This window comes from Marmota flaviventris, chromosome 17 (assembly GCF_047511675.1).
Source record: "Marmota flaviventris isolate mMarFla1 chromosome 17, mMarFla1.hap1, whole genome shotgun sequence".
NCBI lineage: Eukaryota > Metazoa > Chordata > Mammalia > Rodentia > Sciuridae > Marmota > Marmota flaviventris.
This window is the reverse complement of record NC_092514.1, coordinates 34693592-34720395: the sequence shown is the minus strand read 5'-3', so window position 1 is coordinate 34720395 and position 26804 is coordinate 34693592. Positions and strand designations below refer to the sequence as shown.

At 42.8% G+C, this 26804-nt stretch overlaps 1 protein-coding gene, 1 long non-coding RNA gene and 1 other non-coding gene across 5 annotated transcripts; 1 reads left to right on the top strand and 2 right to left on the bottom strand.

Annotated features, from left to right (window-relative positions):
* The first annotated feature begins 1381 nt into the window (after positions 1–1381).
* Eral1 (Era like 12S mitochondrial rRNA chaperone 1) lies at positions 1382–12991 on the top strand. Of its 3 annotated transcripts, XR_003581116.2 has the most exons (11): positions 1382–1689; positions 3076–3203; positions 3333–3425; positions 4017–4063; positions 4458–4519; positions 4684–4796; positions 4888–5136; positions 5642–5791; positions 5902–5982; positions 10412–10557; positions 12607–12991. XR_003581116.2 is itself a non-coding variant. In XM_027924512.2 (10 exons), exons 1-10 carry the CDS (start codon positions 1401–1403, stop codon positions 6213–6215), a joined length of 1320 nt encoding a protein of 439 aa, XP_027780313.2. In that variant the 5' UTR covers positions 1382–1400; the 3' UTR covers positions 6216–6956. The 3 variants fall into 3 exon arrangements, 2 of the variants coding, with proteins under 2 accessions (XP_027780313.2, XP_027780312.2); XM_027924512.2 differs by lacking the exons at positions 10412–10557; positions 12607–12991 and adding an exon at positions 6093–6956 and having other exon boundaries at positions 3333–3410; XM_027924511.2 differs by lacking the exons at positions 10412–10557; positions 12607–12991 and adding an exon at positions 6093–6956.
* LOC114083282 (uncharacterized) lies at positions 6957–7777 on the bottom strand. Its single transcript, XR_003581117.2, has 2 exons — positions 7691–7777; positions 6957–7087 (listed from the first exon to the last, which is right to left on the bottom strand). It is a non-coding gene; the product is annotated as an uncharacterized lncRNA (long non-coding RNA).
* A 12304-nt stretch (positions 12992–25295) lies between the features above and the next one.
* LOC114083330 (U6 spliceosomal RNA) lies at positions 25296–25402 on the bottom strand. Its single transcript, XR_003581130.1, has one exon. It is a non-coding gene; the product is annotated as a U6 spliceosomal RNA (small nuclear RNA).
* Positions 25403–26804: the final 1402 nt, after the last annotated feature.

Genomic DNA, 26804 nt, shown 5'->3' with positions numbered 1-26804 from the left:
ATGTTCCCAAAAGGCTATTCCTTCCACTAACAAAGCAGGCTTCCTGAAATCTGAGGCCGTAGTGTCATTTGCAGACCATCACTGCATTGGGTTTCCAAGCCTTTGTCAATTCTGTGTCATTCAGATTCTCTGGATACCAATTCTCTATACTTACAACAGCAACACTTAGTTCTTTCCACCTTCAAAATTCTCCCCTCTTCTGTCCTATATCATCACTTTAAAAAATATTTTTTAGTTGTTGATGGACCTTTATTTTATTTAGTTGTATGTGGTGCTGAGAATCAAACCCAGTGCCTCACACGTTATGCAAGCGCTCTACCACTGAGTCACAACCCCAGCCCCTATATCATCACTTTTTTTTTTTTTTTCCCTGTCTACTGGATGATTGTCATAAGCAAACAAAAATGTTCCACTTCAGCTTGGCGGTGGTGGTGCACGCCTATAATTTGAGTTGGAGGTTGAAGCAGGAGAATCGCCAAATTCGAAGCCAGCCTCAGCAACTTAGCAAGATCCTGTCTCCAAAACAATAGCAATAATAATAAAACAAAAAAGGGCTGGGGGATGCCACGCGTGGTGGCACACACCTGTAATCCCAGTGGCTGGAGACACTGAAGCAGGAAAATCGCAAGTTCAAGGCCAGCCTCAGCAATTTAGCGAGACCCTGTCTGAAAATCAAAAGGGCTGGAATATGTCTCAGTTGGTAGAGCGCCTCAGGCTGGGTTCAATCCTTGTACCAAAAGCAAAACAAAACGATAACGCGGGGGCGGGGGGGACTGGGGATCTAATTCCATCTTTAAGTCGGGCGCGATGATTGTCCCTTGTTTTCCCACAGACTCAAGAAGCTTGAGGCAGGAAGACCATGAATTTGAGGCCAGCCTGGGCAACCTAGGGAGACTCAGTCTAAAAAAAAAAAAAAAAGTGTAGCTTGGTGGTAAAGCGCCCCCGAATTCAATACCAGTACCAAAACAAAAAAACCCTTACAGGAACAGGGAGCACAGCGTCCCCTACCACGACCCAAACCGCTAGCCGTCTGCACACACGAAATTTCTCCCGTGGGGCGAGGAAGCGAGGAAGAGGTTTTCTGTCGCTTGGCTACATGGGAGATGTAGTCGTTCAAGTGACAGACTAGAAGGACCTTTTACAAAACCTTGGCAGGAGAAGAAAATATGTTATGAGAGCCCAAAACTATTGTCATGCTCATACAGACCCTAAATACTACATGTGGTTTTTCTTTCCTTAGCCTCATCTAGTCTCCTGAGCGTTTCCTCCCCCACCAAACCTCCAACATCCCACACGCCTCTGTTCTGTTTGGGCCTGTCTATCTCCCTTCTACTCCCTGTTTTGTCGGACTCGCTGTCCAATCGTAGGAGCGCCCTGATCGGTTCCCGGAGTGCATTGCGATGGCAATGGCTGCCCCTGGCAGGTGTGGGGTTGAGCTTGTTCGCGCGGGGTTGAAAGTCTGGCAGCTGGGTCCCCACGCGGTGAGGGAATGGGTGGCCCCGTTTCGTTCACTTTTAGGCTGTCAAAGGAGGTGCGTGTCCAGTATGGGGGCTGCCACTTTCTCTAATCCCCGCCTGGCCTCAGCCTCTCGCCATTATGGCCAGGGCTCAGCTATGGACCACTTCGTTGGAGTCTCTCAGCCCGAGAATTCGCTGACTGCATGTGCTCCGGCGGTGTCCATGTATAGAGGTAAAGGAATTAGATAGGTTTTCCTGGGATTGTCTTGGCTTTGGCACTGAAAGTTTCGTGTCGGAAAGACTCTCTGGGGATATCGTCTTTGGCCCGGTTTTATAAAAAATGAATTTGAGCCGGGAGTGATGGCCCATGCCTGTAATCTCAGCAACTCAGTAGGTTGAGGCAGGAGGATTGCAAGTTCAAAGGCAGTCTCTGCAACTTAGCAAAGCCCTAAGGAATTTAGCGAGACCCTGCCTCAAAATAAAAATAAAAAGGGGTCTGCGGATGTGGCTCAGTGGTTAAGCACCCCTGGGTTCGATTCCGGGTACCAAAAAAAAAAAAAAAAAAGAATTTGAGGCCATGAAAGTTATGACTTTTGGGTAGGGGACCAGATCTGGTCGTAACCAGCAATGGTAAAAGAGCAGGAGGCAAGGCAGAGTTATGCCTCCCTGCCTCCATGTAGCAAGCAAATTTGATCCAATAAATGTATGTCCAGCTCCTTCTACTTGATCCCCATCTACAGTGTAAAGACACTGAGTTACATCTGGGAAATAGCACACTTTATTCTTCTAGTGGCATAGACTAGAGTCTGGTAGGGATGCTGGACATAAACTGTTAATTGCATTACAGAGTAATAAGGAAAGACAAAGTTTGCAGAACTTTCATAGTGCCTTTATTAGGATTATATGTCAGAGCTGGAAAGAAATTTTTGGTTTTGTCTAAACCAGCTGTACCACCTTCTTTATTTCTTTTCTTTTTTTTTAAACAGGGTCTCCCTGTTACCCAGGCTGGTCTCCAACTCTTAGGCTCAGGTAGTTATCCCACCTCATCCTCCTGAGTATCTGGGACTATAGGAACACTGTGCTTGCACTTAGCTATAACAGATGCATGTTTTCTAGACACAGCTACACAGTACAATTACACACAGTAATTGAGTATCTGTTAATTGCTATATATTATACTAAGTGGTTTTGCACAATTTCCAGTTGTCAAAAGAAAGTTATAAGTAGATACCATAATGTCAGCTCCATTTTACATATGAGAAAACTTAAGGGGCTTAGATTAGAAAACATGGTAAAATTGCAAGAACAAATGAAAGACCAATCAAAGTCTCAAAGTCAAGTCTAGGTGGCTTCAGCCTGGTTCATTAATCTTATATCTTTAAAAAAATTTTTTTTTAGTTGTAGATGAACACAATACCTTTATTTATTTACATGTATGTGGTGCTGAGGATTGAACCTGTCATGATTCCAGTGCTGCACATGTGCTAAGCAAGCACTGTACCATTGAGCCACAACCTCAGCCCCTTAATCTTATTTCTTTTGTGGATGGAAAGGGCTGAGTAGCTAACAGAGAGTCCGGATTGCACTATATCTCACTTCTTTCCTCACTTAAACACAGATGAGCAGAATCTCCTCTTGGTTCAACCCCCTGACATGCCTGAGAATCCCCGAGTGCTACGAGTGGTCCTCCTGGGAGCTCCCAATGCAGGGAAGTCAACGCTTTCTAACCAGCTGCTAGGCCGAAATGTATGTTTCATTTTGATCCACATATACTGCACCCACTTTTTTTTTGTTTTTTAATCTCTTCTTGTTTTGCCTTCATGGATGGTCCTAGAGGGATCTAGTATCTCATTGAAACTTCTTTGTTCCTGACAGGTGTTCCCTGTCTCCAAGAAGGTGCACACTACACGTTGCCAGGCTCTAGGGGTCATCACAGAGAAGGAATCTCAGGTGGTACGTACCTGCAAAGTGAGTTCTGAAAACAGGACAGAGGATAAAGCCAAGAAAGTCTCCCCTACCATTAGACTTTAAGAAAATGATACTTAGAGTCACTTGTCTGAGGGAAGGGAGTCTCCTCTTCCTTAAAGTTCAATGCAGTTCTCTCTACTTTTTCTTCTTTGCCATCTAGTTTGAAGTTATCATTCCTTCTTTACTGCCCTGCAATCTTACATTGATTCACCATCTTCCTCTCGGATCTCATCTAGAATTAAAGCATTGCTAAATGGTAATAAAGTCAGGCTGAGTGCAGTGGTGTATGCCTGTAATCCCAGTAACTCAGGAGATTGAGGTAGGAGGATCACAAGTTTTAGGCCAACCTCAGCAACTTAATGAGACCTGGCCTCAAAGTTAAAAAAGCATTTTAAAAGGCTAAAAATGTTACTCAGTGATGGAGAACCTCTGGGTTCAATCCCCAGTGCCAAAACAAAAACAAAATAAACCCTAAAGTCATTAACAGTTTGGCTAAGAAGGGAGGACAGGCTACTAACATTAAAGACAGCGTCTCTCTTATTCCCTAGTCTTTTCTTCTGGGGTCTGTATATCTTTCTTTTCTGATTCTAGATTCTGCTTGACACACCTGGAATCATCAGTCCTGTTAAACAGAAGAGGTAGTGGCTGTGAAAGTGGGTGGTGGTAGAGGGGAAGGTATAGAAAAAGCGGGTGGGGAGATTCCATCATTGGAGCTAGAAAATCCTCTTACCACAAGAGGATTCATCAAGAATGCATCAGTCATGCTGGGCATGGTGGCACATGCCTATAATCCCAGCGGCTTGGGAGGCTGAGACAGGAGGATCAAGAGTTCAAAGCCAGCCTCAACAATGGCAAGGTGCTAAGCAACTCAGACCCTATCTCTAAATAAAATACAAAAAAGAAAATGAAAATAAGTCTGGGGATGTGGCTCAATGGTTGAGTACCCCTGAGTTCAATCCCTAATGATGCCCCCCCCCCAAAAAAAAAATGCATCAGTCATGAGACCTTTCCTGACATATGTCTGTCCCCCAGGCACCATCTGGAGCTCTCTTTGTTGGAAGATCCATGGAAGAGCATGGAATCTGCTGACCTTGGTTAGGCTCAGTATTGGAATATAAATTTACAGGGGTCATGGCCTTTCATCCCTGGTAGTTTGGGGGTTGGAGACCTGCCAGAGCCCATAGCATGGAAGTTTTTATGAGGACAGGAAAAAGAGTGGCCACATACTAATTTTTCTGTCTCTCCTGCCATCTTCCAGTTTTAGTTCTTGTGGATGTCTCAGACAAGTGGACTCGAAATCAGCTCAGCCCTCAGGTGCTCCAGTGCTTGACCCAGTTCTCTCAGGTCCCCAGCATTCTTGTCTTGAACAAGGTAGGCACTGCCCACCTGAGAAAGGGATCTTCTTCTCTCAAAGAGCTGTGGTCAGCAGGACTACACACTTTGTTTATTCCTCCATATCCAGGTAGATTGCCTGAAGCAGAAGTCAATTCTCCTGGAGCTCACAGCAGCTCTCACTGAAGGTGTGGTTAATGGAAAGAAGCTTAATATAAGACAGGCCTTCCGCCCATGTCCTGACACCCATTGTCCTAGACCAGCAGCCAAGGACTTAAAGACACAGTCTGAGAAAAATGCTGGGAAGATTGGCTGGCCCAACTTCCAGGAGATCTTCATGTTGTCAGCTCTAAGCCAAGAGGATGTGAAGACACTAAAGGTCAGTTGGCCTTGGCCCTTGATTTCTTTCTTTCTTTTTTTTGGTGTGTGGGGGGGCAGGTTCTGGTGATTGAACTCAGGCACTCAACCACTAAGCCACATCCCAGCCCTATTTCATATTTTATTTAGAGACAAAGTCTCACTGAGTTGCTTAGCACCTCACAGTTGCTGAGGCTAGCTTTGAACTCACCATCCTCTTGCCTCAGCCTCCCAAGCTGCTGGGTTTATAGGTATGTGCCACTGTGCCTGGTGGCCCTTGGTTTCTATTGTGTCAAGATAGGTCTCAGGGGCTGGGGATGTGGCTCAAGCGGTAGCGCGCTCGCCTGGCATGCGTGCGGCCCGGGTTCGATCCTCAGCACCACATACAAAACAAAGATGTTGTGTCCATTGAAAACTAAAAAATAAATATTATTATTAAAAAAAAAAAAAAAAAGATAGGTCTCAGATTTTCCTAGGAGCAAGAATGTGTTGGAGTTAAGATGCCACATATTCCTTTGTGCCCACAGCAATACCTCTTGGCACAGGCCCAACCAGGACCCTGGGAGTTCCACAGTGGAGTCCTCACTAGCCAGACACCTGAAGAGATCTGTATCAACAAAATCCGAGAGAAACTCCTAGAGTACCTCCCCCAGGAGGTGCCCTACAATGTGCAGCAGGTGCGAGCAGAGTGAAAGGATCTGGGGGCACCAGGCATGCTCAGAACAGTACAGCTGGGTGCTAGGAAGCAGAGATGGACCTATCTGATTAGTCATATTTCCCTGTACAGAAGACAGTGGTGTGGGAGGAAGGACCAAGTGGGGAGCTGATAATCCATCAGAACCTTCTGGTACCCAAAGAATCTCATATGGTAAGTGAACCTACTCATGGGAGGGACAAAGGCTATGTTGGGCAGGGGTTCTTCCCCCCCTCGTGGAGCCCTGAAAGCAGACCATGTCCCTCTCTTTTACCCACTCTCAGAGGATCCTGATTGGTGAGAAGGGCCATCTTATCTCCCAGATTGCCCAGGAGGTGGGCCGCGACCTAATGGACATCTTCCTCTGTGACATTCAGATACGCCTTTCTGTGAAGCTACTCAAGTGACAACCCCTACTGCCCTTCCTAGGGCATCCCACTCTAGCAGAAGTCATTGACCAGAACTGTCCCTGCTGAGGGGACCTCCAGGGCCTAATGAGTGGCATGGACATTGGCTGGTTCCACTTTGCTGAGTCCTGCCCAATTCCTGCCCAGCTGTGTCTCCTGTTGGAGAAAGGAACCTGTCTTGGCTCACTTCCCAGTTAGTCAGTTTTCCTAGGTTAATAGCTATGTTGGTCTCAGAAACTGACCTCTTGGTAGGGGTAGTGCCACCCTCCCCTCCTCTCAAGGCATTGTGCCTAGAGTATTGTCCTAAGTTGCCAGTTCTTAGCAGGGAAGATATTTTTGTCTTCTTCTTAGTTCCTGCACCTTGAAATCTTTTTTTTTTTTTTAGAGAAAGAGAGAGAGAGAATTTTAATATTTATTTTTTAGTTCTCGGCGGACACAACATCTTTGTTTGTATGTGGTGCTGAGGATCGAACCCTGGCCTGCACGCATGCCAGGCGAGCGCGCTACCACTTGAGCCACATCCCCAGCCCCATCTTTTTTAACTTTATATTGAACCCAGTGCCTTCCATGTGCTAGGCAAGCGCTCTACCACTGAGCCACAACCCCAGTCCACCTTGAAATCTTATAAAGGCCTGAGTTTCCCGAGTAAGATAGTACCACCCACTTGCTCCCCCAAGTTCCTGATCCTTTCCACCCCATTCCTCTGCCCATTCTTGGGATACTAATAAAATTAAAAGACAATTGTTCTGGTTCTCATCTTTATTTCTTCAGAAAAGGGAAGAGAAAACACCCATTCCCTCACCCACTGACTCCTGTTGGAGCTGGAGTCTCTCTCTCTTCTAGGAGCTGCTCCAGGGTCCTCAGCACTCTTCCTGGCCATTTTGGGGAGCAGCAAGAGAACCGTTACCATTACTAAACTCAGTAATGGTAACGGTTTCCTCGCCATTCCCAAGTGCCCCAGCAGTCAGCAGTTTGAGCGGTGAGCCCTTGGGCTTGCAGCATCTCCCTTGCTTTCTTCGTTAGGATCCAAAGCTGGGGGTACCCGGACTAGTACATCATCTATACTGTAGTGTCTCATCACAAACTTACAGTATATGATGATATCCCAGCCAGGGCCCTACCGGAGGCTCATGAAGCAGGCTTGGAGAGCACAGTTGGCAGGGAGAGCTAGGGGCTGGGGACAGGGCAGGAAAGGTAAGAACTGGACATTCCACAGCTTTCTCCTCTCTGTTTCTCAGTTCCTTCCCAGAACTGAGAAGACAGTGGTGTGGGAGGAAGGACCAAGTGGGGAGCTGATAATCCACAGCCCAAGTAGCTTAGGGGAAGGGGACAGGCCCTGAGGAAGCCCCTACAAAGTAGGGTCTGTTGGGATCCCAGGGACCCAGGACCAGAGTAATGCAGAGATAACATAATGAAGTAGGTTTCCTCTGGTCAGACTAACAGGAAGACAGGCTAAGCCAGAAAGGAGCTCTTACCTGGAGCTGGAACTGCACACCGGGGGAGGCCTTTGGATGTAAGGAGGCCTTGGCTCTTCCACTGCACTCAAGCTGCTTGCCTTATAACCCACCAGCCCCTCCCCTGGGTGGGGCACTTTTCCTGGGTTCTAGAAAGCCTGGCCTCTTAACCCTTCCCTTGCTGGGCTTCATAGAGCAAGGATCACTGTACCACACATTCCCAGTCCTAGGCTTTTTTTTTTTTAATGTGGTGGTGGGGATGGAATCATTCTACCTCCTTCTAACCACCATTCTTTTAAGGATTTTACTAAACTTTTCACCCTACTCTCATGGAGCTGGTCATCTTTCTGCTGAGCTAGGGAGTGGAAAGAGCAGCCTTTCCCCATCCTTCAGGGCTGGGTTGTTAATCAAAACCCAGGTGGAAGGGTTTGTTTTGGGTGATGGTGGGGAATAAAAATTGAATTTCTATAGGTCAGGGAGGGTCCCAGCAGCTGGATCTGTGTGAAATTTGTCTGGGAGCAAGCTTACAAGACCCTCAGGCCAAATTTCCATTCCCAGCCCCTGCCTTTATTTATGCTGAGCCCAAGGTGGCCAGAAAGGGCAGAAAGATTTCTTGCCTATTATTACCCAAGTCTTGTGGCAGCCAGTGTAAGAGTGACTGGGAAGCTGGCACAGTGGTGCATACCTATAACCCCAGCTATTTTGGAGACTGGGGCATGGGGATCTTAAATTTGAGGCCTCACAAGACAAATTACAGGAGACATTATCTTAAAAAAAAAAAAAAAATCGGCGGCGGCAGCGGTGGTGGTGGTGGTGGTATGGGATGTACTTCAGTGGTAGAGTGCCCCAGAGTTCAGTCCCTAATGCCATAAAATAAAATGGTGGCTGGAGGCCCATTCTCCAGAGTTCTAGGCACTTAAAATGAGAGCCCAATGCTGTTTGGTTCTCTGCCTCTACAATTCTGGGTTTCTGGGAGAATTCTGGGGTAGAAGCTCTTCAAAGTAGGGCTTCCACTATTGAGACCCTCATTCTGAGGAAGCTCCCTCTCCTCTACAGGGTAAACTAGATCAAGATGGGGAGTAGGAAGAGATATTCAATTTTCTTTGAAGGCATTCTGTTTCCTTCTGCCATTTAATTGACATATGTTCTACCCTTTGCTTAGCATAATTTTCCCTCCATTCTTGTCCAGTTAACTTCTGTTCCCTCTTCATATCTGTGTTACTTCATGGAACTCTTCCTGGTCTTTCTGTTTATATTCCCATTATCACATGGTGGTACCTGAAATCCTAGCTACTGGGGAGGCTGAGGCAGAAGGATCACAAGTTTGAGGCCAGCCTCAGCAACTTAGCGCGACCCTATGTAAAAAACAAAAAACTGGGGATGTAGCTCATTGGCAGAGCATCCCTGGGTTCAATCCCAAGTACTGCAAATAAATAAAATAAATAAATCCCTCCATTATGAGATTGTTTTTTTTAAAGAGAGGGAGAGAGAATTTTAATATTTATTTTTTAGTTTTCGGCAGACACAACATCTTTGTTTGTATGTGGTGCTGAGGATCGAACCCGGGCCGCACGCATACCAGGCGAGCGCGCTACCGCTTGAGCCACATCCCCAGCCCGATTTTTTTTTTTTTTTATTTCAGTGCTGGGGATTGAACCCAGGGCTTTGAACATACTAGACAAGTGCTTTACCACTGAGCTACACCCCAGCCCTATTTATATAAGTCAATAATTATGAGAGCTGGTTTATTCGTCAATGTATTTCTACCACACACTCACTACTAAATTAAATAAATGTTCATATCTGATGGCTAACATCAAGCTGAGCCTACTACAATAAGGGGAGAATAAAGACAAATCTGTAGCTTTCTCAGAGAAGCTACTTTCTCTCTTGGACCCTCCTTTTCATCTGTAAATAGGCATAATAATAATCCCTGGTTCAAAGAGTTGTGAGGACTAGGAAATCAGCTGCTGATAAAACACTTTACACAGCCCTAATGCTGGCCCACAGGAATTTAAGCAAGTTAATTCCCATGTCACCTCCTGAGAGGAACCTATTAAATGCCACAGAGAGGGCTGTTGTTGAAAACCTGAAAGCTCCCCGTCCCCCAGCTTTTTTTTTTTTTTCTTTTGGTATTGACAATTGAACCCAGGCTTGCTTAACCACTGAGCCACATCCCCAGCTTTTTTTTGTTTTTTATTTTGAGACAGGTTCTCACTAAATTGCTTAGGGCTTTACTAAGTTGCAGAGGCTGGCTTTGAACTTTTACCTCCTGTCTCATTCTCCTGAGTCACTGGAATTACAGGCATGTGTTACCATGCCAGACCCCATGGAATATTCTTAAAAACAGCTTGGAACCATAGAGGGAACCCAGGGTTAGTGGTGACAGGCCTTGAATGATAGTTTTGACTCATTGCATACAGCTTTGTGCTCTCTGCCTCAGTTTCCTCAAATGTAAAATGAGATCAATCAATATCTACTTTATACAGGATTCTATGAGCACTATTCTCAGGCTTCCAGACCAGAGCCTAGCACACGTGAAATAGTGCAGCTTTACTTCCCTTCTTTATTTTTTAATTCACTAACTGTATAACTGGGGCAAGTCACACTTCTCTGAACTTCAGTGATGAATAGTTCACCAAGTTTTAAGAATCAAGTGTGAAGTATTTGGGTAAGAAATTGTCATCAACCCAGATGCTTCAGCTAGGTGAGAATTATTTGTCTGCTTCTGCCTCCTTGTAGCCCACCTCCCAGGCTACCACTACTCAGAGACCTCAGATACTTGGAGGACTCCTTTACTGAAGTGAAGGCTTCATGCACCAGGACCAAAATTCTTTCCACACTCTATTCCTAGACTTCTGCCTGGTCCCTGGGGACCAAGTCTAAAGGTGAGCCTGGGTAGAAACCAGGGATCTGGGAAGTAAAGGACAGAGATATCTCAACAAGTCAGATCCTGTAGCTGTGGCCCCTAGCTGGGCGTGGGGGCTGCTTTGATCAGGGTGTGAGCTGCAGGACAGTCTGTGCCTGGGTGGGGTAGTCTGGGAACCTTGATAAGTAGACATTATGTTATCAGGGTGGGGCCCAGCACCTTCTGCATATCAGGAGCCATCATGGCCCAGAGCAGGACCTTAGAATGCTTTCCCACCCAGGTCTGTCTTCCAGGATGACTGTTCTTTCATTCCTCTGCCTCCCTAGTACCTCACACCTGAATATACATAGACATACATACCTGCAGAACATACACAGATATGTATGTGTACAATGCCCATATATATAGAAATTCATAACATACCCACTAAAAAAATAGATTCTGCCAGCAAAATTACTCTTGTAAATAAGAGTATAATTATAAAGCAACTTGTGATTGTTTTACTAAGTTTTATAGTTTGCCCAGGTAGGAGCTGTGGTGCACACTTGCAATCCTAGCTACTTAGAGACTGAGGCAAGATAATTGGAATTTTGAAGTCAGCCTGGGAAATTTAGAATAGAATAAATAGAAGATTTTTATAAAAAGAGCATGAGAGGGCTGGGGATATTGCTCAGTTGGTAGAGTGTTTGTCTTGTAATACACAAGGCCATGGTTTCAATCCCTAGCACCATACAAAAAAAGAGCATGAGTGATGTAGCTCAGATGTAGGACACTTGCCCTGGGTTTGAAGCCCTGGGTTTGATCCCTATTGCTGCAGGAAAGCAAAAAAAAAAAAAAGATCATTTAATGCTTTTACTTATTCAATGTCTCATTCATGGCATCATGGCACAGTCAATATCAAACATCAAGGACTTTGAGAAGCTCTGGGGGTTCTTGCTCTCCTGTTGTGCTTTAGATATACAGGATCCAAAGCAAGAGCCTGGTGTGGATCTAGGAGTCAACATAATATGGAAAAAAGCACAAGTTTAGCATTCAGGAGGCTCTGGGTTTGGGCTGGGGATGTGGCTTAGGTGAAGTGCTTGCCTAATACATGCAAGGTCATAGATCGGTTCCATCCCCAGCCCTGCAGGGGGTGGGGAACCTAGAAAACTGCTAATTCTAACTCTCCCTGTGATACAGGGGGGTTGGGATTTGGGGGTGGGGTGTCAGAGATGAGTGTTGAGGGTTGCCTGTTTATCCCAGCCCTGGTTCGTCTCCCTCCCCACCGCCCCTGACCTCTGCCAGGTACTGGGGTTTGAATCTAGTGATGTTCTTCTACTGAGCTATATCCCCAGACCTATTTATTTTATTATTTTTTGGCACTGGAAATAGAACCTAGGGGTGCTTTACCACTTAGCTACATCTCCAGCCTTTTTAATTTTTATTATTTTTTTATATTTATGTTTTAGGTAAACACAATATTTTTATTTTACATTTATGTGGTGCTGAGGATCGAACCCAGTGTCTCGTGTATGCTAGGCAAGCACTCTACCACTGAGCCACAATATCAGCCCCCCCAGCCTTTTTTATTTTGGGATAGTTCTCATAAAGTTGCTTAGGGCCTCACTAAATTGCTGAGGTTGGCCTTGAACTTTCGATCTTTCTGCCTCAGCCTCCTCAGATGCTAGCCTTACAGGTGTGCACCACTGTGCCCAGATCTCCCATGTCCTTTTTTTTTATTATTATTATTTTAATTTTTTTGGTAGTTGTAAGTGGACAGAATGCGTTTATTTGTTTATTTTTATATGATGCTGAGGATCGAACCCAGTGCCTCACACATGATAGGCAAGCACTCTGCCACTGAGCCCCAGCCCCAGCCCTCCCCCATGTCTTTTAAGCCTCTTCCAGTGCTGCTGGTAACCAGCTACAAGCCAGGAACAATCCTCTCTTCTTTACCTGAACAACTTTGGCTTGTAAACTCCTCATGGAACTTCTCCATCCTGAACTTACAGGCCATTCTTGGCTTGAACCAGAGATTCAGCCTTCACAGTTCAGAGGTTGTGCCTTAGAGTTCTTGTTTGTTTTTCAGACCACCTCTCCCGGATGGACTCAGAGCCAGAAGGAGAAAAGCACAGGTGCAGATTTGCCAGTTTGGGTTCCACCGCTGCTTGCTGAGTGGCCCTGGGCCCTGGCCCTGATCTTGCAGCCTTGGCTTCCTCATCAGAAAAATTGGATTGAAATTTTCCATGATTATTGTGAAGATGAAATGAGATAGTAAAGGGGCTGGGGATGTGGCTCAAGCCATAGCACGATCGCTTGGCATGCGTGCGGCACGGGTTTGATCCTCAGCACCACATACAAACAAAGATGTTATGTCCGCCGAGAACTAAAAATTAATATTAAAAAATTCTCTTTCTCTCTCTCTTAAAAAAAAAAAAGAAATTTCCTACTATTTAAAAAAAAAGATGTTGTGTCCACCGAAAACTAAAAAATAAATATTAAAATTCTCTCTCTTTAAAAAAAAAAAAAGAGGGGAGGGGAGGGGAGGGGAGGGGGGATAGTAGAGGATAGGAAAGGTAGCAGAGGGCTGGGGATGTGGCTCAAGCGGTAGCGTGCTCGCCTGGCATGCGTGCGGCCCGGGTTCGATCCTCAGCACCACATACAAACAAAAGATGTTGTGTCCGCCGAAAAACTAAAATAAATTAATTAAAAAAAAATACAATTTAAAAAAAAAAAAAAAAAAAAAAAAAAAAAGAAAGGTAGCAGAACACGACAGTCACTAGTATGGCAATATGTAAATCAATGGATGTGTAATTGATGTGATTCTGCAATCTGTATATGGGCTAAAAATGGGAGTTCATAACCCACTTGAAGCAAAGTGTGAAAGATGATATATCAAGAACTATGTAATGTTTTGAACAACCAACAATAAAAAAAAAAAAAAGAAAAGAAATGAGATAGTAAAGATGGAAATTTCTAACGTAGAGCCTGTTTCATATACAGCAGGAGCTCAACAAGTGCTGGAACCTTCCCTTTTGGGTTTGCAATGGGTTTTCCCTGCTCATTTCCCCCAGTGGTACTTGTACAATGGGCATGTGTGCTCACTCTGGTACCTGTGCAGGTGCACATGGTAGTGTGTTCCTTGCATATCTGCTGAGACACCTATTAAATGTTAGAAATGAAAACTTTCAGGGGAGGGAGGAGAGGAAGGAAAATGGAAATGTTATTGGCCAAATTACATTTTTATATTGTGTGCATGTAAGAATATGTAACAACAAATCCCACCATTATATACAACATAATGTACCCCAAAAAAATAAAAAGGAAAAGGCAGATGTGGTGGCACATGCCTGTGATTCCAGTAACTTGGAAGATTGAGGCAGGAGGATCACAAGTTCAAGGCCAGCATGGGCAACTCAAAATTAAAAAAAATAAAAAGGGGTTCACTGGTACCCCCCCAAATAAATAGAAAATAAATTAATAATAATAAATTTTTTAAAAGGCTGCGCATGTAGGTCAGTGATAAAATGCCACTGAATGTAATCAAAAAAAGGAAAAGAAAAAGAAAAACTTTCCTATCAACACTTCCATAAGTCTGCTCAGCAGTTCCCAGTTCCTGTTCTCTGGGTTGTTGGGGACCTCTGTGTCTTAACAAGGGCCATAACCTCTCCTGTCTCCAGTTACAACCCTGAAGGTAGTTTCAGGGTGAAAAATTAGATCACCAGGGAGCCTGGGAGCCCCTACCTTTACAAATTCTTCCCGCCATCATCCAGGCCCTTACCTCCCTCCCTTCCTGCCAGGTCAACCTGTTTGCCTCACAGCTGCTGTGGAAGAGATAGGCAGCCTGGGTTATCAGGGCAGACAAGGCTCCTGATGACAGTTCCCACCCACACCAGAGGCAAAGTTCCTGGGACCTTAACCCTCTCTGTGCTGGGCCCTCAGGCCTAGGGAGTAGGAACAGCAAGGAAGGTGGGTAAGCCATGTGCCCCCCACAAGACTGGGGTCAGGTGTCTCAGTACGTGGGAAATAGTGTCAGCTGTGCCCTCCAGGAGCCCAGTTTGTATACGGGGGCCCTTTCCAGCCCCATTCTGGGTCCATGCAGGCCTAGGAGGCAGCCGGACACACCTCTGAGGGTATAGGCAGAAGGTCCTCTGCCATCGACTTCACTTCATCCTCTTCCCCGCTCTAGAAATCCAGTGGCTTTAGCACAGATACTGATACAGCCTTTCTTCACCACTGATCCCCAAATCATTTCCCCTTCCTCCTCTCCAGCATCCTTCAGGACTCCATCAGCAAGGACCATCTTTCTTCTTGCTGACCACCTTTTTCCAGGCCCTTTTGTTCATCTTCTCTGGATGATCACTGTCTCTCACACTTAAGGTCAATGAGGCCTATCTCCTACTTGGGTTCCCTTATAGCCTCCATCCAGACTTCCTTTTCCTGAAGGTCTGAAGGAAGCAGTGAAAGGAGCAGGAACTTCAGAGTCTAAGAGTCTGTGTTTGGTTCTGGTTCTGACTCAAATACTGTGTGACCTTGAGCAAAATCTCTTCATTTCCATATCCCTCAGTTTCCTTATTTTATCAAACTGGGGCAGTAGCTATTTTCATAAAGTTGAGTTAGTGAATAAAACATTTAATGAGGTTTTCTTTTTGCTGTATTAGGGATTGAATCTAGGTGTAGGTATCACCAAGCAACATGGCTAATGTTTAATTTTTTTTTTTTTGGTATCAGGGATTGAACCCAAGGGCACTTTACCTCTGAGCTATATCCCCATTCCTTTTCATTTTTTATTTTGAGACAGTCTTGCTAGGTTGCAGAGGCTGAACTTGAACTTTTGATCTTCTTGCTTTAGCCTCCACAGTCATTGGAGTTACAGGCATGCACCACACTACCTATCTGAAATGAAAAGTCTAATTAATAGGTAGAGAAAAACAAAAAGCCTGTGAAAGGGACTTTATAAGTTGGCTACCAATAAAACAATCAAAAAATATCAATTAGCTCTTTTTTTTTTTTTTTTGTCTCAGAGATTGAACCCAGGGGTACTTAACCACTGAGCCATATCCTCAGTCCTTTTTTATTTTTTGAGACAACAGGGTCTTGCTAAGTTGCTTAGGGCCTTGCTAAATTCCTGAGGCTGGCTTTGAACTCATTATCCTCCTGCCTCAGCCTCCTGCGCTGCTATGATTACAGGCATGTGCCACCATGCTGGGTGCAATTATTTCTTAAGGAAGAGTTCTGCTTGATGTTGAACACATGCTACATCATTAGTCCTTACAACTCAGACTACAGATCTCTAAACTTGAATTCAACAGGCTCAATCATTGGCCTTCTTCTCCCTTCTCCCCACACTCATTCCTTTGAAGATGTCACCTTGTCCCATGGCTTCAAATATTATTTACACTCTAGTGAGACTTTTTTCCTTCCCTGTATTGAGGATTGAACACAGGGGCATTCTACCACTGAGCTATATGCCCAGTCCTGTGTTTTATTTTGAGATAGGTTCTTGCTAAGTTGCAGAGGACCTGGCTAGTTGCTGATACTAGTCTCCTATTTGTGATCCTTCTGTTTCAGCCTCCTGAGTACTGGGATTACAGGCCTGTGCCACTGTGCCCATCTCTTCTGGTGACTCTTTAATCCATGTTTTCAGTCCAAGCCACTCCCCTAAAGTAATTTGCAGGATGAACCTCCTCTTTGTTAATTTCTCTAATAGGCACTTTGAGTTTTTTGGGGAGATGTGTGGGAGACACTGGGGATTGAACTCAAGGGTACTTTACCACTGAGATACATTCCCAGTTCTTTTTTTTTTTTTTTTTTTGGTACCAGGGTTTGACCTCGGGGGCACTGGGTCACTAAGCCACATCCCCAGCCCTATTTTGTATTTTATTTAGAGAAAGGGTCTCACTGAATTGCTTAGTGCCTCCCCGCTTTTGCTGAGGCTGGCTTTGAACTTGGGATCCTCCTGCTTCAGCTTCCCAAGCTACTGGGATTACAGGTGTGTGCCACCACACCCAACTTATTCCCAGTTTATTTTTTATTTTGAGACATGATCTCACTAAATTGCTGAAGCTGACCTTAAATTTGTGATCCTCCTCCTTAGCCTCCCAAGTAGCTTGGATTACAGATGTATGCCACTGCATCTCTCTTCTCTTTCTCTCTCTTTAATTCCCCTCTCCCCAACTCTCTCTGTCCTTTTTTTGTACTAGGGATTGAACACCCGGGGCACTTAACCACTGAGCCACATCCCCAATCCTTTTTATATTTTTTTTTGGTATGGGAATTGAACTCAGGGGCACTCCACCACTGAGCCACATCCCCAGTTCTATTTTGTATTTTATTTAGAAACAGGGTCTCACTGAGTTACTTAGTGAGGCACTAAGTTGCTGAGGCTGGCCTTGAACTCCAGATCCTCCTATCTTAGCCTCCAGAGCAGAGCCACGCGCCTGGCTATATTTTATTTTGAGACAGATCTCTAAGTTGCTTAGAGCCTTGCTAAATTGCTGTGGCTGGCCTTAAACTTTCAATCCTCCTGCCCCAGCCTCCAGAGCTGCTGGATTTACAAGTGTGTGCACCATGCCTGGCCACTGCACAAGTTTCTGACAGGTACCTTAATTTTTTTTTAATATTTATTTTTTAGTTGTAGATGGACACAGTATTTTTATTGTATTTATTTTATGTGGTGCTGAGGATCGAACCCAGGGTCTCACATGTGCTAGGCATGCACTCTACTGCTGAGCCACATCCCCAGCCCCAAGGTATCTTAGATTTAACATGTCAAAAATTGAGGTCCCAAACCCACTTCAGATCTCCTCCCGCCAGGCAGTGTGGCACATGCCTGTAATCCCAGCAACTCAGGAGGCTGAGGCAGAAGGATTGCAAGTTTGAAACCAGTTTTAATGATTTAGCAAGACCCTAAACAACTTAGCAAGACTCTGCCTCAAAATAAAAAATAAAAAGGGGTGGGAAAGTGGCTCATTGGTTATGTGCCCAGGTTCAATCCCTGGTACCAAAATACAAACCACAGCAAAAATACTGGTCCTTCAAGTGTTTTTCCCATTTCAGTAACTAACTCCATTCTTCTACACATGCCAAAAATCTGGAGGCAATTTCTTTTTTCTTTTTTTTTTTTTTTGTACCAAGTATTAAACCGAGAGGCACTCTACAACTGAGCCAGTCCTTTTTATTTTTTATTTTAAGACAGACTTTTGCCAAGATGCTGAGGACTTCATTGAATTGCTAAGGCTGTCTTTGAACTTGCTATTCTCCTGCTTCAACCTCCAGAGCTGCTGGGATTACAGCATGTATTACTTTGCCCAGCTTCCCTTCTTCTTACTAGTAGTAGTAGGGATTGAACCCAGGGCTACATTGGGTAACTGTACTAGTACTTTTTATTTTTATTATTATTCTTTAAAATATTTTTTTTGGCGGGGGGGGGGGCGGCTGGGGATGTGGCTCAAGAGGTACCACGCTCACCTGGCATGCATGCGGCCTGGGTTCGATCCTCAGCACCACATACAAACAAAGATGTTGTGTCTGCTAAAAACTAAAAAATAAATATTAAAAAAAATTCTCTCTCTCTCTCTCTTTAAAAAAAATAAAATAAGATAAAATATTTTTTTTAGTTGTTGATGGTCCTTTATTTTATTTGCTTATTTATATGTGGTGCTGGGAATCGAACGCAGTGCCTTACATGTACAAGGCAAGTGCTCTACCGCTGAGCTACAACTCCTACCCCAACACTTTTTATTTTTTATTTTGAGAAAGGCTCTCACTAAATATCAAGGTCATTCTTGAATTTAAGATCCTCCCATTTCAGCCTCCTAAATCTCTGGGATTCCAAGCTTGTCCCACGAGGCCTGGCTGTCAGCATACATTTCTACCAGCCAGCATATGAAAGTTCTAATTGCTCCACATCCTCACATGTACTTGGTATTGTCACTCTTGTACATTTTCTCTTCTTTTTCTGATTTAGGAATTGAACCAGGGGTGCTTTGCCTCTTAGCTACATCCCAGTTCTTTTTATTTTTAACTTTTGGTACCAGAGATTGAACCCAGGGATGCTTAACCACTGGTTCAGATCTCCAGCCCCTTTTATTGTTTATTTGAAGTCTCACTAAGTTGCTTAGGACATGCTAAGTTGCTGAGAATGTCCTTGAACTTGTGATTCTCCTGTTTCAGCCTCCTGAGTTACTGCAATTACAGGCATGTACCACTGCTTTTCTTTTTTCAGTGCTGGGGATGGAACCCAGAAACTTGCAAATGATAGACAAGAATTCTAGCATTGAGCTACACCCCACGTTCTTAAACAACTTAGAGTTATAGCTTAAACAACCAATAGTCCTTTTATTGTCTTTCATAGTTTCAGAGATCTGGGTTTAAGGAATATAGCTGGGCAATCCTCACTTTGGTCTGTTTTGTGGATGCAGCCTAGATGGGGACTACAGTAGCTAGGGCCTTAAGCAGATAGCTCTTTCTCTCTTTTCATCTAATTCAGGGCGTATCCCTGTGATCTCTTTGGATGTCTTCACATTGCTTACATGTTGGTTGAGGTTTAAAGAAAGAATATTCTTGCAAATAAAAAGGAAGCTAAGTCTTTCATGATCTAGCATTGGAAGTCACAAAACATCCCCTCTTCTATACTCTATTGACCTAAGTAGTCACAAAAGTGCACCCAATTTCAGGGGAAGGAGGCATAGACTATCTCTAATTGGAAGGATGTCAAAGTTTATTGCAAGGGGAACATGTGAGATAGAAGATATTGTTGCCACTATCATTGGACAATACAATCTGCCACACACATTTTCATATATCTATTGGCCATTCTGTGTAGTGCCTGACCCTATCATTTGTCTACTAAATTGTATCTTTTTTCTTATTTATTGGTAACATGTATTCTGGATTCCAGTTTTTTTCCCCCCAAACATATGTATTGCAGATATTTTCCCCATTACTCTAGGGAATACCTTCTCTATCCACCCCCACCTTTTATTTTGTACTAGAAATTTCATCCAGGGGCACTTACCACTGAGCTATGCCCCTAGCCTTTTTTTTTTTTTTTTTTGGTCGGGGATTGGGGATTGAACTCAGGAGCACTCAACCACTGAGCCACATCCCCAGCCCTATTTTGTATTTTTACTTAAAGACAGGATCTCACCGAGCTGCTTAGCACCTCACTTTTGCTGAGGGTGGCTTTGAGATCAGGATCCTCCAAGCCGCTGGAATTACAGGCATGTGCCAGTGCGTCTGGCTCCTTTTTATTTTTTATTTTGAGACTGGGTCTTTCTAAGTTGCTGAGGCTGGCCTTGAACTTGCAATCCTCCTACCTCAACCTCCTGAGTCACTGGGATGACAGATGTGTTACTGTTCCTACCTTTAATTTTTAATATTCCAATTTATCAATCTTTTCATTTGTTTTTAAAAATTGTGTTTTAAGAATCTTTGTCTAAAAATAAACAAAAAATAAAAATCTTTGGGGATGGGGATGTATCTCAGTGGTAGAAAGCTTGCCTAGCACATAAAGCCCTGGTTTCCATTCCCAGTGGAAAAACCAAAAATATTTGTCTACCCTGAGGTCATGATGTTTTATTGTTTGACTTTTCACATTTAGGTCTACAGTCTACTTGGAATTGATTTTTGGTATAGTGTGAGGTTTGGCGTCAAGAACCATATTTTCCACATAGATATTTGGTATCTTTTATTGAAAATTCCTTTCTCCACAGCTCTGCCTTGTCACTTTTGTCATAAAACAGTATCCATGTGTACATGGGCCTATTTCTGGACTTTTTTTTTTTTTTTGGTATCAGAGATTGAATCCATGGGTGCTCAACCACTGAGCCACATCCCCAGACCTTTTGATTTTTTTTGCAGGGGATACCAAGAATTAAACTCAGGAGTACTCAACCACTGAGCCATATCCTGAGCCCTATTTTGTATTTTATTTAGAGACAGGGTCTCAGTGAGTTTCTTAACGCCTCACTGTTACTGAGGCTGGCTTTGAACTCAGGATCCTCTTGTCTCAGCCGCCCTAGCCGCTGGCATTACAGGTGTATACCACCTCCCCCAGCGATATTTTATTTTGAGACAGGGTCTCCCTAAGTTGCTTAGGGTCTTGCTAAGTTGTTGAACCTGGCCTTGAACTTGTGATCCTCTTGCCTCAACCTCCTTAGTTGCTGGAATTACAGGAGTGCGCCACTGAGCCTGGTTGGATTCTTTCTTCTATTCCATGTGCCAGCATCACACTGTCTTCATTACTATTACTTTAAGACCTGACACTTGATAGTTTGAATCTTCTGATTTTGCTCTTCTTCTATTTCATCTTTTTCATGTAGTGCTGAAGATCAAACGCAGGGCTTTATGCATGCTCAGTATGTTCTCTATCACTGAGCTACACACCAGCCCAGTTTTACTTTTTTCAAGTTTTTCTTGCTTATTCTTGGTTCTTTATAGAACTTTCAGAATTTGTTTGCCTATTAGATATCTGTTAGGAACCAGACATACCTGTGATCCTAGCATTTCAGGAAGATGGGGCAGGAGGATAGCAATTTCCAGGCCCCCTTCAGCAACATAGTGAAACCCCACCTCAAAATAAAAAAAAAAATAAAAAGATCTGGGGATGTAGAGTACCCTGGGTTCAATACTCAGTACCATGGAATGAAAACAAAAACCAAACCAAACCAAAACAAATTATTGAGCTCAATAATAGACCACTTGCTTTGCAAGTGAGGGACCCTGGGTTGGATCTCTAGCACTGTGAAACAAAACCAAAAACCACCACAAGTTTCAAATCAAATCAAACAAACAAAAACTCTCTCTTGGCATGGCGCATGCCTGTAATCCCAGTGGCTCAGGAGGCTGAGAAAGCAGGATTGCGAGTTCAAAGCTAGCCTCAGTAATAGTCAGGCACTAAGCAACTCAGTGAGACCCTGTCTTTAAAATAGAAAATAGGGCTGGGGATGTGGCTCAGTGGTCAAGTGCCCCTGAGTTCAATCCCCGGTATCTGCACATCACCCCCAAAGGAAAACAAACAAACAAACACTCTCTTGGTTTCTTTTCTTCTTTTTAGGGCAGGGAGGTGTTTGGGCATGATGTGGATTCCTTTTTTTTTTTTTTGTACCAGGGATTGAACTCAGGGATGCTTAACTACTGAGCCACATCCCCAGCCCTTTTTATTTTTATTTTTTTTTTTTAGAGAGAGAGAGAGAGAGAGAGAGAGAGAGAGAGAGAGAGAGAGAGAGAGAATTTTATTTATTTTTTAGTTTTCGGTGGACACAGCATCTTTGTATGTGGTGCTGAGAATCGAACCCGGGCCGCACGCATGCCGCATGCCAGACGAGCGCGCTACCGCTTGAGCCACATCCCCAGCCCCCCTTTTTATTTTTGAGACAGAGTCTCATTACATGGCTTAGGCCCTCGCTTCATTGCTGAGGCTGTTCTCAAATTGTGAGGGGATGCTATGGATTGAACCCAGGATCTCATACCTGCTAGGCAAGTGCTCCACTACTGAGCTACACCCTCCAATTTTTGTTTGGGGTTTTGTTTGGGGGTTATATTGAACCTATAGATAAATATGGGAGAATTAATATCTTTAAAATACTAAGACTTCAAACTTATGGACATGGCATATTGGAGGCATTGTTGATTTCTTTTTTCTCTCATACTGTGTATGTCAGTACCTCCTGTTAGGTTATAAATATATCCAGAATCTGAGTACTTTTCACTACCCCCATTGGTTCAAGTCTCCATATTTCATCTGTATTATTGCAATACTGATAAAACACAACTGATCTGAAACAACTGATAAGAAACAACTGATCTCTTAGTAAGGCATTCAGGGTGATGCTCATATTGGGTTGTATATTACTGATTTATAGGAGTTCTTTTTATATATAAGATTCAAGTCCTTTGTTAATGTATTGTAAATATTTTTGACTGTACTTGACTTACCATGAATTTTTTAATTAAAATGGTTTTATTAGCTTTTCTTTTAATATAAACATGAGAAATAAAAACCACATAAGTTGTAACATTCTTTTAAAAATAAAACTGCAATTAATTTTTGAATATCCAAGCTCTGAACTCCATAAACAATGTTTTTTTTTTTTCCCTTGAGGTGGTAGATTGTAATATTTCAAATACCATTATTTATCACCTATGTCTGTCCTTTAAAAATGATGGAAACTGCAGAGCTGGGACTGTGGCTCAGCGGTAGGGCACTTGCCTAGCATGTGTGAGGCACTGGGTTTGATTCTCAGCACCATGTATAAATAAAATAAATATCTATCAACAACTAAGAAAAAAAATTTTAAAAAATGATGGAAACTGGAGCACTCAGTTCAACATGAAGCATTGTTACATTGAGAAAGAGTATTCCTGGCTCATAAGTGCAAGATTCCTAGGATTACATTTACAAAGAGAAATGGATTTCCCATAGTTTAGAACACTAATCTTTTTATATTTCAAATTTAGGTGACATTGTTATCAATCTCTTATGTTATTTACTCCTTGCTTGAAGTAGAGGTTCCCAAGGTTCATGTAAGTTCTCTCTTATATAGTAGGACTTGAAATGAGATACCTACAACCAGGTTAACACTTAGGATTAAAAAAAAGAAAAAAAAAAAAAACAACTTTCATATCATCTGCTATTAGGGTCCAATTCCTTTTCATTTATTACATGTGAATTAACACTCATCTTTCTTAATCTTCCTTTACCAAATCTATAGAAAATAAATTTAGGTGATCAAAGCAGATACAACACAACCCTGCATAAAACTACTTTAAAAGAGGAGGGTACTTTTTAAAAAAAACTTTTTTAACCTTTATTATTTATCTCCACAAATTCTAGTGCAATTTTAAGCTTTGACACCTGTAGCAGTATAAACGCTACAAACTTCAGAACATTATTTTTTTTCCATTGGTTGTTCAAAACATTACAAAGCTCTTGACATATCATATTTCATACATTTGATTCAAGTGGGTTATGAACTCCCATTTTTACCCTGTTCAGAACATCATTTGAAAGTTAAACTACATCTCCCCCAAACTTAATTTTGCAAAAATATTGAGCCCTCAATTCTTTGTTCCAGTCAATGTTTGCCATCTTATTTTTTCTTTTTTTAAGAAAAGGGAGGAATAGGGAAAATTTAGATGCTGGATATATTTTTTTTTTTTTAGAGAGAGAGAGAGAGAGAGAGAGAGAATTTCCCAATATTTTTATTTTTTAGTTTTCAGCAGACACAACATCCCTGTATGTGGTGTTGAGGATCGAACCCGGGCTGCACGCATGCCAGGCAAGTGTGCTACCGCTTGAGCCACATCCCCAGCCCAATGTTTGGCATCTTAAAGAGGGACTGCTAACAAAAAAATTTGAAAAGCTCAACATCCAAATTTATAAAGTTAAAGAGAAATGCAATTAAACCCCCAAATGATGCCCTGAAAGAGTTTGTAGTTTTTATACTTCCACAGTAGGGCATAGTTACCAAAACCTAAAATTGCAATAAAACTTTCAGGACACCCGGTCTTTATCTGCTCAGTTATCACTGGACCACCATGTTGGCTAGCATTATGAAAATTCTTTTAATACATTTACTTAATAAGAGGAAAATTATCAGAAAGTGAGAAGCACCATTAATAGTTCACAAAAATGTAGTGTGGACCCAACTGAAGTAGGTAGTCAATAGGTGATACGTTCTCTTTATGATCCCAAACATGCCAAAATGCTAATAAATAGTGCCGCAAAATACATGAATCTTATCCGGTAGCTTTTTGATTTAAACTGATTGCCAATAATGAGTAGTAGCTTCAATGATATGATACAGTGGGAAGGAAGAACCTTCAATACCTAAAAATGTTACAGTTTGCCCCTAAGTGGCTTCATGAGTGTTAAGTGGGCTGGGGGTGGGCCAGTGCATTTTTAGCACATGCTAGGCCCTGGCTTTGAGCCCCAGCACAAAAAAAATTTTTTAAAATAAGAGTACCATGTTTTTTTTTTTAAGAGAGAGAGAGAGAATTTTTAATGTTTATTTTTTATTTTTTGGCAGACACAACATCTTTGTTTGTATGTGGTGCTGAGGATCGAACCCGGGCCGCATGCATGCCAGCCGAGCGCGCTACCACTTGAGCCACATCCCCAGCCCAAGAGTACCATATTTTAATGGTAATACTGCATCAATTTTAAAGGCATATGCAGCAATGGGGAAGGGGAAGAAAAACAGAAAAAACAAAAAGTTATATAGTTAGTATATTTAAAGTACAAACGTTTAAATGATTAATTAAAAAAACCTTCGGGGGTGCTGGTGCTGGGGTTGTGGCTCAGCAGTAGAGTGCTCACCTAGCATGTGCGGGGCCCTGGGTTCGATCCTCAGCACCATATGGAATAAATAAATAAAATAAAGGTATTGTGTCCAACTACAACTAAAAAAAAAAAAATTCTTAAAAAAAAAAATTAAAAAACCTAACGTAGTTCATAACTATTGGCCTACACAGTAAGCAAATATCTACATGTGGGTTGAGAGCTTTTGCTTTGGAGTGGTTTTTGCTAACTCTGTTTACATGAAAAAGGACAGAAAGTGTGTTTGTTGCTTTGACAAGGTCCCATTCTTTCCTATGGAGTGCAACTGTCATTGTCCATGAGTCTCTTGAATTCAAGGTCTTTCCTTCTGATGAAAATACTAATTTTTCTGGTGTTTTTAGCAGGAGTGGTGATATTTCATCCAGTCTTTGTAGATGAGAGGCTTATGAGTTATTACTCCTCAATTCTCCCTTTTAAGAGAGGATAACATTAAATAAAATATGGAACGCTTCACGAATTTGCGTGTCATCCTTATACACTGGCCATGCTAATCTTCTCTGTATCATTCTAATTTTAGTATATGTGCTGCTGAAGTGAGCACACCATTAATTGTTTGTTTGTTTTGGATGGATGGAGTTATTTTGATGATCTAATAGGTCAAACTTTGGCTAATTTTTGTTGTTGTTGGTACTGGGGATTGAACCCAGGGGCCACTTTACCATTGAACTACATCTATCCCCATCCCTTTTTATTTTTTATTTTAAAGAGAGAGAGAGAGAGAGAGAGAATTTTAATATTTATTTTTTAGTTTTCGGCAGACACAACATCTTTGTTTGTATGTGGTGCTGAGGATCGAAACCGGGCCGCACACATGCCAGGCGAGTGCACTACCGCTTGAGCCACATCCCCAGCCCCCTTTTTATTTTTTGAGACTGTCTCTAAGTTGCTTAGGGCCTTGCTAAATTGCTGAGGTTGGCTTTGAACTTGCAATCCTCCTGCATCATTCTCCCTAGTTGCTGGAATTACAGTTGTAGGCTACTGTGCCTGACAAGAATATTTTTAGATGTGTGAAATAATATCACTTCTTTTTAAAAGCCCTCCAGTGGTTTCTCATGTCAGAACAAAGGCCCTAAAAAGCCTTATTAAGGCTTCCTGTGATCTTAAAGTAGGTTTCCATCTTGACCTCATTCACTAATACTCCATCCGCTCACCTTCCACTTCCAACATGCACTGACCCTTCTTTGATAATGCCACATATTTTGGATTGGAAAGCTTTCCCTTCAGGTGCCTGCATGGCTCATTCCTTTGCCTTTGTCAGTCATACCTTCTATTAAGCTCTTCCTAGCATGCCCTAAAATGTCAGCACACCCCAAACTTCCTATTCATTTCCTTATTTTCCTCCTTGCTATTTACCTTTATCTAACATACCGTATATTTAATTTTTCTTATTGTTTCCACCTGATGCAAGCTCTAAACGTTAGGCATGTCTTGTTCAGTGCAGTCTCTCTAACATGAAAGACAAAGCCCTTCACATAGCAAGCATCTGATAAGTTTGCAAAATGAATAAAGAATATGGAGGCCCAGGAAGATAAAGTTACTTACCCAAGATCACACAGGTAATAAACAAAAAATAGAGCTGAAATTTAATCCCGAGCAGCCTTATGTTTATGCTATTAAGCCTGAGAAGTGGGTCCCAATATTGAGTAAGGCTCAGCACTGGCATAGGTGTCACAAACCTGGAAGCACTCTCCACCCTTTGCTTGCAATGTCTCAGGTTTGTTTTGGATGGATGGAGTTATTTTGATGATCTAATAGGTCAAACTTTGGCTAATTTTTGTTGTTGTTGGTACTGAACCCTACCTGGTAGGTTGTCCTACCCAGAACCCCTGTTTCAGGTTCCCATGTCTCAGGTCTGACCTCAGCACATGGCTCGCTGCTGCCAGGCCCAGGACAGCTATTGTGGGCAAGGCCAGTGTGCTGATGCCCCCCTGTGGCTAGGGTGG